Source organism: Ascaphus truei, chromosome 2 (assembly GCF_040206685.1).
Source record: "Ascaphus truei isolate aAscTru1 chromosome 2, aAscTru1.hap1, whole genome shotgun sequence".
NCBI lineage: Eukaryota > Metazoa > Chordata > Amphibia > Anura > Ascaphidae > Ascaphus > Ascaphus truei.
Window position 1 is genome coordinate 189,397,693 of NC_134484.1, and position 10,174 is coordinate 189,407,866.

The following is a 10,174-nucleotide window of genomic DNA, read 5'->3' on the forward strand; positions in this document are numbered from 1 at the left end:
CTTCGAAAGACCAATTTTCTTGTTTTTTTTAAAACAGAAAATGCTAAAAGTATTTTTTCTTACTACAGAACTGATTTATTAAAAAAAAAAACACACATGCAGAATATTGACTGAACTGCAGCTTTAACAGCACAGGTAAACTAAAATGGCATGCTACCAGTAGGATCCATCCACAATATTATAAAGAATTCTTGGTGCAACAGAAACTACACTGCAGTTAACCTCCTGACTTTCAGAAGCATAGAACCCTGATGTTGTTACTCCTCCGATTAAACAAAATTGGCATCTTTTGTCCCAAGGAAGAAAAAAAAATGGTGAGCCTACTGTCACAGATGCTGGGGTTTACTTTTAGGTCTAAAAAAACGTTAGCCATTTTCGGTTTAAGACAACAGAGCGCCATCCACAAGGATATAGCCAGGAGGCAGTCCAAGATTTGGGACTGGATTGCAGGAGTGAGGGTCGGGGTGGATAGATATCTGTATCATCTGTATTAAGATGATACCTGGAACCAAGAGAGTTGATGAGGTCACCAAGTGATAGTTTGTAGAGAGAAAAGGAGGAGGTCCCAGAACAGAGCCCTGAAGAAACCCAACAGAAGACGAAGACATGTTAGCAACAGAGACCGAAAATGTGCGATGGTACAGTAGATGGTGAGAACGAGGATAGAGCTTTGTTGCAAAAACCAAGAAAGTCTTGAATATGAAGAATAGTGATCAACCGTATCAAAAAGCAGCAGAGATCAAGTAGGATTAATATGGGAAAATGACCTTGGAATTTTGCTTCATGTAGATCATTGGCTACTTTAGTGAGCACAGTTTGTGTTGAGTGAGCTCTACAAAAAAAAACAGATTGTAAGGTGTCCAGGACGAGCAAGGGAATTAAGAAAGGGGATCATACAGGAGAACACTGGATGCTCTGTTTAGAGGCAAAAGGCAGAAGAGATACAGGTGGTAGTTAGGCACGTAATGTCTTGGCTGTTTTTGAGAATAGGTGTAACCACTGCATGCTAAAAGGAAGAGGGTAAAGGAATTAAGATGTGGGCAAGAGTGGGGATTAAGGCAGGAGTGCAAGTACTGATAAGGTGCGAGGGGATAGGATTGAGTGCGCATGTGGTAGAGAGAGAAAAAAAATAGATCAGTTTAGGAACTTCCAACTGTAACAGAAGAAAAGGAGTTAAGAGTGGAAGGAGGTTTAGATAGAAGCAGAGAGGGCAAAGGGACAGAAGGAATATCCTTGTGGATAGAATCCACCGTCTTGCCTTTAAAGTAGTCGGCAAAGACTTCAGGAGAAGGGATGGAAGGTTGTGAAGTGAAAGAATGTCAGAGGAGGGAGACAAATACAGAGAAAAGATGGCATGGATTGGATTTGTGAGTCGTGATAAGCAAGGAAAAGTAGTGTTTGGTCTTAGGAAGAGCAAAGTTACAGTGGAGGAGAACTTTCTAGTGCAGAAAATCAGGCGAGTGTACAATGTGCTCCATTGGCGTTCAGAGGAGCAAGTGGAAGTGTGGAAAGGGAGCATGTTTGTGCATTTAGCCAAGGCCGTGGGTTAGAGTGATAGGTGAGCCAGAGCCAAGAAGGTGACCAAGATCAAGAGATGAGGAGAGGGTAGAGTTGACAAGATTATCAGTTTTAGAAGGTGAGAGGAGTGCAGAAAGGGGGGGGGGGAAAGAGAGAGAGAAATCAGAAAGGGAACAGTTTTTAGTAAAGACCAGGTCTATGTAGTGACCATCCTTGTGGGTGCTGAAATTGGTCCATTGGTGGAGGCTTAGGGCGTTAGAGAGAAGGCGAGATGCCCAGCAGACTGAGCGGTCATTAAGGACAGTTGAAGTCCCCCAGTAAAAAAGGATAGGAGTGTCAGAAGAGAGAAATAAGGAAAGCAAGGATAATGAATGAGAGAGAAAGAGAAAGACTATATAGGACGGTCACATGCATAGAGAGAGGGTAAAAAAGCTCCATAGCATACACCTCAAAAGAAACAGATGGAGGCACAGGGCAGAGCCAATATGGCAGCAGTGTGGGAGAAATAGAATCCACAATAGAAGAAAGCAGCCCTCAAAGCAGAATGCAGTAACAAAAACTAACACTTAAATAATTAGTGCCAATCACACAGTAGTAAAATGGCACAAAAGAAACATTAGGAAAGAATGACAAAATAACCCAGAATGAATAAGCTTTACCTCCAGCCTCCAATATTGTTCTTGCCAAATCTTGCCTGAAAGAAATATTGGTCAATTAATGTAATTATGCATTACATACTAACCTGCTCACATAATGCCTAAATTCAATGGTAAAAACAAAAGAACAGGTAGCGCTAACCACTTAACAACAAGTATAATAATATAATATAACACCTTAAAAGTGGATAATATCCACATATAAGGGGCTGCCTACGATACAACAAACTGACCCCATGGTCAGGACATGAACATGGAAAAGGAATATGTATCAAGGGGCGCCTGAGAGGATAATGAATGAATAAAAAAAGGATATAAAAACCAAGCCTGTTGGACGATCAGGAAATGGCTCCTCTGGGTGTGCTTTTCTTTTAAAGCGCACACCCAGGGGAGCCATTTCCTGATCGTTCAACAGGCTTGGTTTTTATATCCTTTTTTTATTCATTCATTATCCTCTCAGGCACCCCTTGATACATATTCCTTTTCTAAATTCAATGGTGATAGATTTACAATGTTAAGTGTACACATTTCTGAAATCATTTGAAATCATTTGTATTCTGCTCAATGTACAGCAAAAGTCCTTCCATAAGTACACAGTGATGGATAAGCTAAGCGGGGCTAACACCCTAAAAGGTCCCTATGGGTACAATGTCACCAGTGTTTGCCAAGCTACCCCTCTTTCCACCTAGAAACAGGCATTTAATAAGCTACAGAACACTAATGATACCACCACACTACCACATAAGGCTCCAAACCAGCTATTTTTGTTTAGCAAGTGCATGCCTCCCTTTTCTGGTTGGCCACTGCATTTCCAAGCTGGCCATCACTCCTGAGAAAAGGGCCCTAGACCCAACATGTCAAAAAGATGCCCCAGAAGAAGACACTACCATGGCTACTATGCATGGTGGCAAACACTACCCTGACAAACACTCATTAGCTACCCGATATGCACAGATTTCTAATACACTTACAGCTAATGTGTCTGTATGTCTTCCAAGGCTGCGCTTCTACAACCGGCGACGCGACCGATGACGTCACCCGTCGCCATTGAGAAAGTTCCATTTCAGATTCTGGAGACGTCGTTGGCTGCAAGGCCAGTGACGTCAGCAAGGGGAAAGGCAGATGGGCAGAGAAGCTCTCTGATTGGACATCTAAAGCCCTCATCCTCTAACTTTTTTAAATCCTGCACCTCTGAAATGACATTCCCCTCAAGATCCGACAAGCATATACCTATTCCCCTTCAAGGCCTGCCTCAAAACTAACCTGATATTTAAGTAGCTACAAAGTACTAACCTTGGCATACTCTGCAAGTTCCCACTACATACAGTGGTGCATTTTCCCATTAGGAACGATAGACCCGAGCGGCAACATTTGTGGACTATAAATTCCCCTCCCCCTGTATACAAAGGCCCCATTCTCTTCTCACTGGTTGCTGGGAAAGAGCGGGCCTCTGAAAAGTTCTTCCCCTCTCCTCCATCAGCAGCAAATGACTCTGCGATGTCACGCAGCATCTCGTTGCCACGGCAACATGATGCAATGTGACATTGCAGCTTTGACGCTGGAGGGTTGCACGAAGGAGGAGCGTGGCACCGGGTAAGTGCCGCAGGGCACCAGATTTTTAAATCCGCCACTGCCTCCATAACACTTCCATTGCAAACTCTTCGGGGCAGGGAATATTTTTCCTAATGTTTACTTTGTGCTTCAAGCACTTATTCCTATTCCCAGGGATATTGCATCCCATGTTATTTTGCCACGTCTATTGCTGCTTTAAAGCGCTACTGTAGTGCCGACGAGTATTCTAAAACCAATCTGGGGCAATCACAATAAGACCTGGGTACATGCCAAAGACAGACTAATGGCCCATCGGATTAACAGCGGGGGTCCCTGGCAGTCCCATTCAAACTGAATGGGACTGCCAGGGACACCTGCTGTGTTAATCCGTTGGGCCATTAGTCTCTGCAGGAACGTAACTGAAATGTTTGCAGCATGTACAGTACCCAGATCTTGTTGGTTATACCCCAGATTTTCCAAAGCAAGTGTTAGAATACTTGTCGGCGCACCTGTACGTACATGGATGGCACTATGCAAATAATTTGAAATAAAAAATACAATTTTCCACCCTTTAAACATCACGACTGACTCTCTAGCTCCCCAGGTTACATGTCGTATGTTGCTAAAAATATTACCTGCAAAAGTGCCCTTGAGTGGACATTAGGCTGCACACGCCTGCTTAATTTCACTGCCAGAGCAATATGTTTCTGGTGCCTCTACTGATTATTCATTTCCTGATCCAGCATAATTGGAAGACTAGTTAAAGAGCATGGCCAAATATAACCATTGAACATAGACTCAAAACAACAGAACAATAACAAAAATAATAATAATAATAAAAATAAAAATAGAATCCTTCTGTCGACACTTACGTAAGCACACACATCTCTTCCGAGGTGTTAAGTCTTTTCTTGTCTTCCCGAGAGATATTATCCAGGATGCAGTTTAAAGTTCTCAGAGCCTTTTCCCAGTTTATAGAATTTGGATTGTAATAGAAACGATAAATTAAAAGCACGTCTGCAATATCGCAAAGTTTCTTATGGAAATTAAATAAACACAGCTCACCTCCAAACGAAGATGACAGGCAGCCCATTTTTCTGTAACTATAAGTCCAAGTCTAAACAAAAATGAATCCAGCAACTGCTTTTTTCCTATAAAAATCCACAGATTAGAATAAAAATACATTGGCAAACAATTGGAAAAGTCATGAAGCCTCTAGAGCATCATCTCTACTTTTTAAGCAAATGACCGTTAATGCAGGATTGTACTGCAAAACCCAGTATTGGAGATTAGCGAACCCCAGCCATTGGGTTCTAAGAATAAAATACAAACAAGGTGATAGATATTTCAGGTTACTTAGCATTCCTGTGACGCAAGCTTTGGGGGGGGGGGGAGAATTAGACCCGTAATATTCTACACATACTTTTATCACATACAGATACACAGTGACATGAAGAACAGTGGATGATTGTGACGTCAGGGGCAGTATGGCAGCCCAAATAAAAAGGTTAAGCCTGAATGCTGCCACTGCCTATCAAGATGGTGTCCCGCTTCAAGGGTTAACGTGCCATTGCAGGGTTAGAAAATGTCGTAACCCCTAGTAATATATACAACTTGTAAGTCTGTATATGTTGCTACAGGTTTTGCACTTTCATGTGACTCATTAAGTGCCTGGGCCAGTAACAATGAACAGTGTTCGACAAACCTATACATTTGCTCGCTCTGGGCGAGTGGATTTAACCCCCGGGCGAGTAAATATTGGCCCAAGCAGCACACGTTTGGTACTAGGTGGCGAGTAGATTTTTGTGTGTGGCAAGTAGATTTTTTGGTGATTTGTCAACCACTGACCATGAACCCCAAACCCGGGACAATGATTATTTATGTCACTACTTTGTGCTTTCTACCAGCTCCCAGCCTCACAACACCTAACATTTTCATCTCCAGTTACAGATGTAGCAGACGTTATTCCAACCATTATCGCACGGTTAGCACTGCACATTGCGATATCAGTTTACAAAATCAGTCAATGTTACCCGCAGTCCCATTTGTTTCAACGGACCTGCAGCTACAGATTGTCATGCTACATCTGCACTTCTAGCAAAGCATTCACAAGACAAGAGCTTGCATCACCAAATCTTTCCCAGAGATATCTGAATGCCTACAAGAGTCACGACAGAAAACTGCAATAATCATGCTGCTAATATAACAGATCATTTCACCTAACAAGCCCCTGTTGGAAAGGAAGAGGTGAAGATAAAGGATAATAAAACGTATGCCAACAATGATCGGGGAGGAAGAAGAGAGAAGAAGAAGAGAGAAGGAGAGAAGAGAGAAGAACAAGAGAGAAGAACAAGAGAAGAACAAGAGAGAAGAGAGAAGGAGAGAAGAGAGCTTACCTTCCTCGCAGTTACATTTACAAATAACCTAGGGACAACAGAAACAAAAACAAATCTTTGGATATGGTAACCACTTTAGCCTCTCCTGTTATATACACCTTAAACTCATGTCAGTGTAATGCTGAGGATTTGAACTCGACATCTACAGTATAGTGCATGGTGGAGAAGAATCACACATATTTTACATATTACATTCCACCTATTCCTAGTGTATACTATTTAATAGTCAATTTACTCCAGTCCCTGCTCCCTACACATCCCTACTCCATCAATTAGAAACTAAAATGTAATACCCGATTACAACTAAATGTCAGTTCAAATACCTAATAGGCACATTAGTCGTGGAGATTCCTTTTAATGGATTAACAAGAGTTCTTCAGAAATTTAATTATAGCGCACAGCGCAGTTATCATCCGTGTGAACATAAGAAAACCTGTGAGGTTCCGAAAGGTTTCCTGGCAATTTCATCAATGACTAAATCTCATCTGTTCATTTAGGGATCACAACCTGACATTTGTTCATGTTTTTTGAACATTTGGTTATAGATAGATTTCACTTCTCTGATGTACTGTACATTTATTAAATTGTGTACAGCAGGGCCCTGGGCATACGGCGGGTTCCGTTCTAAGGGCCCGCAGTATAGTGAAAATCGCCGGAAAGTGGAACCGTCAATTTCCCCCTTGTGTGCATGCGCGACCTACGTTCTGCGAATGCGCGCCGGTGGCAACAGCCCGTTCTGCGCATGGGCAACCTCTGGGCAGACATGGCGGCCCCCTTCTTGGTGCCGCCGTATCAGCGGATCGCCGAAAAGCGACACGGTGTGTGAAACACGGTGGAAGGTTGCATCCTGCGAGACACTTTGGGTAGTTGTATCTTTAGAGGGAAAGGACATGTGATGTTTATGCATATATGGTTATTGTGTTATATTAGTAAAGGTACTTGTTTTTTTACATCAAGTGTGCATATCAGTGTATTGGTGTCCTGTGAGGGGCAACTCCCACTCCAATGGGATCCCTCCCAGGTGGAGGCGCTGCATCAAGTAGTGGTAACATAATCGTCCCAGGCTCTCCGTGGCAGAGGCTCAGGCCCTGCGAGCCAACAGGTTAATAACAGCATTGGTAGCCTATCTGTATTCAAAGGAGAAACAGGGCTACATAAACTATATTAAAGAAATTATTATTTTTTTACATCAATATTTTTAAGATCTTGTTTGTCATAAATGGTGCTATTTTTCTTTTGGCAATTAAAAGCTTCAGTTAAATTTGGTTCACTCATTATGCTAAAAAAAACATGCACTGCAAATCTTTTTATTAACAGGATTCAAATTGTATGGTAAATCAATTAAAGACTCCACCATTGAAACGTACATACTTACCAAAGCAGTGTCATAAAAATCTTCCACTAGTACAGATATGGAGGAATCCGTTGCCCCAGCAATGTTCAGAAACTCAATGCTTCTTTCAAACCACAAAACCATGTAAAACAAAGAACACCAGCATTACATTGAACTCATTGGAATACAACCAGATAGTGAAAACCAGGCTAGATACATTTTCAAAATGTAGCCTTCATAGAAAGTTTTCATATTATTTCCAGGGATACCTGATCATTTAGGAAGAGCTATCCAATGTAAGCAATACAAAAGAAATGCATTTTTTTGCTAACCTTGTAGCAGGTTATAAAGCGTTGTCGGTGCATGATGTTGCAGAAAGATCTCAACTGACCTGTGCGAAAAATGATCTGAAGAATCCTACTTGAGAGGATTCAATAATAGACTAATGAATTCAACCTTGACATTACAATTTGTAATGATTTAATTGTATGCAATGATATAACGGTTAAAGAGTTGTAGACTTGTCTGAGACATGTGAATGTGCTCACAAGTGATATTTTATATGCTAATCATTTAATGAACTGTGTCTGTAGATCTAATGGATTAGGCATGTATAATCTGAGCTGTTTGTGCTTTTAAATCGCTATTCATGTTTTCACATAGTCAATATTTTATGTTTGAAATAAAAAAAAAAGGGGGAAGAAAGAAGGGCGATACCGGGCTTCAAAATGTAAGTGTACACAAGAGAATCTCTATGTAAAATAGAATGTAAAATAGTATAAACCTGCTTTCCCTCACAGCAGAGAAGGACAATGGGGAAAATGGACAGGATTGTGCAGAAACCAGATTGATGAGTAATAAATCTTAATGCAACGCACCTTCTTCATTCTTTCAGTCAAACAGACATCACAAATAAAAAAAGTGACTGTTTATAGACTTCTGAGAAAGAACACATCTTAGCCACACTATTTAATATTTCATTTGTAATATTCGCCACGAAGAACAGATTTTATAATATTTTGTATCTCATTTAAAAAAAAAAAAAAAAAGTGCTGGTTTTAAGTTTGTCAGCTCTGCAGGGCTCTTTTCTACACAACACCGTTATAACACGATCCATTAAAACGCAAATCCGCTTATAACACGATGCATGCCTTCCAATTTTCGTATATATGAATACTTTACAACACTATTATTAGTGTCTTAAATACTTTATTGTACAATGCATACAATTATACATTATTTCTAACGCAATCTGCTTAAAACGCGATGGGATTCTTTGGACCCAAGCACAGCGTTATAAGGGGGTTGAGCTGTTCTTACTGTTAGTTTTGTAAAGTGCTGTGTACATTGTTGATGCTATATACACATAAAATATGTACAATTTGTATTTTTTATTTTATTGTTGGCAAACATATTGCCAAGAAATATGGATACCAGAAGCAATAGGTTGATAGGAAAATGCTTATCTTAGCAACCAGTCCCTGTTGGATCAAAGTCGAACATTCTTGGTATTTAATTTTGCAGAAGTGCTGAATGCATTTCAATAATAACGAGACGTGCTTGAATTCATTACGGTCCAATTCCTATTAGGGGGGGAAAAAAACATTTCTTAAACCATAGCTCACACGAAAGCCAACAGAAGACAGGTGCAATGTTAGGTACCTACCTTATTTATGAGCCTGTCGAGCTGGTTTAGGAGAACCCTGCTATATCGCTGAGGGGTGCACGCTACTTTGTCCTGAAAAAATTCAGTAATTTTCTGAAATCCTTTGCCTTTAAAAGCATCGCTGATCAAAGTTTCCAACTGGAAAGAAAAAAAAATTACATGTTAAACCCCCAATATTCTACAAAATGCACATATCTTGCGACAATATGCTAAGCACACCAAAACTAAACTAGAATAAAATGGGACACCGCAATCAAACAAGGTTTAGTTACATACACAGAACTCTGTTTGGATATCCACATTCTCACTTGTTTCACTGCTCAGATGCTGACTTTCTTCTTCCTGTGGAGACAAAAGATAAATCAAATGGATGCTCTCTTTCTGCACCTGTAAGAAAAGCAATTTATCAGCGTGGACACTAGGTGGCACCATATTATTTCACATGCTGTGCTATACTGACACCACAGTTACTCATATCCTACAGTACAAGTGAAAAATAATGATGCATTTTTTTTTAAAGTAATACAGCTTTGCCATTTTACATTCAGCCACCAACTGTAATGTTGGCTCCCGTACTGAAATGTTAATATAAAATACTCATTAGGTGCCTCTCAAAGCAGCAATACCTCCCAGAAGCCCATGTGCGAGTTTAACTCGTATAAGGTTGGCATCTTGCTCTGAGCAGGTCCTGCTCTTTTTTTAAATATAAAAACATGTTAGCATTAAAAATGATTATGTTCTTGATCTTTTGCGTCTGTGGTTACCATGGTAACCTTTATACTGCACTGGGCTCTGGAGACCGCTTCATTTTAACCTCCCAGACAATTAATATAGCGTCTGAACAAAAACAGGGATTTTTAACCATTAGAGCGCCCCATTGATGTACAATGTACGCCATGTGCAAATGCTCTTTTTAAGAGCAGATCAGGCTGGTCGAGTAAAACAAAAGCGCAGCGCCCACCCCTCCCCCCCCCCCAATCCGGAGGTCGGACTGCATCATGTGACGGCTCCAGGAGCAACACTGTTGGGGGGTCCTCATGGCACGGTGGTCCTG

The 10,174-nt window shown here is 40.9% G+C and overlaps 1 protein-coding gene across 1 annotated transcript in view; it reads right to left on the bottom strand.

Annotated features, from left to right (window-relative positions):
* SYCP2L (synaptonemal complex protein 2 like) overlaps nt 1-9,791 on the bottom strand; it is a 112,941-nt gene extending 103,150 nt beyond the window's left edge. The window contains exons 1-9 of the mRNA XM_075588544.1: nt 9,747-9,791; nt 9,397-9,507; nt 9,121-9,258; nt 8,921-9,037; nt 7,497-7,598; nt 6,122-6,149; nt 4,791-4,876; nt 4,598-4,686; nt 2,178-2,212 (exon numbers count right to left, since the gene is read on the bottom strand). Coding sequence (XP_075444659.1) covers nt 2,178-2,212; nt 4,598-4,686; nt 4,791-4,876; nt 6,122-6,149; nt 7,497-7,598; nt 8,921-9,037; nt 9,121-9,258; nt 9,397-9,507; nt 9,747-9,791 — 751 coding nt within the window. The remainder of the gene's footprint in view (nt 1-2,177; nt 2,213-4,597; nt 4,687-4,790; nt 4,877-6,121; nt 6,150-7,496; nt 7,599-8,920; nt 9,038-9,120; nt 9,259-9,396; nt 9,508-9,746) is intronic.
* Nucleotides 9,792-10,174: the final 383 nt, after the last annotated feature.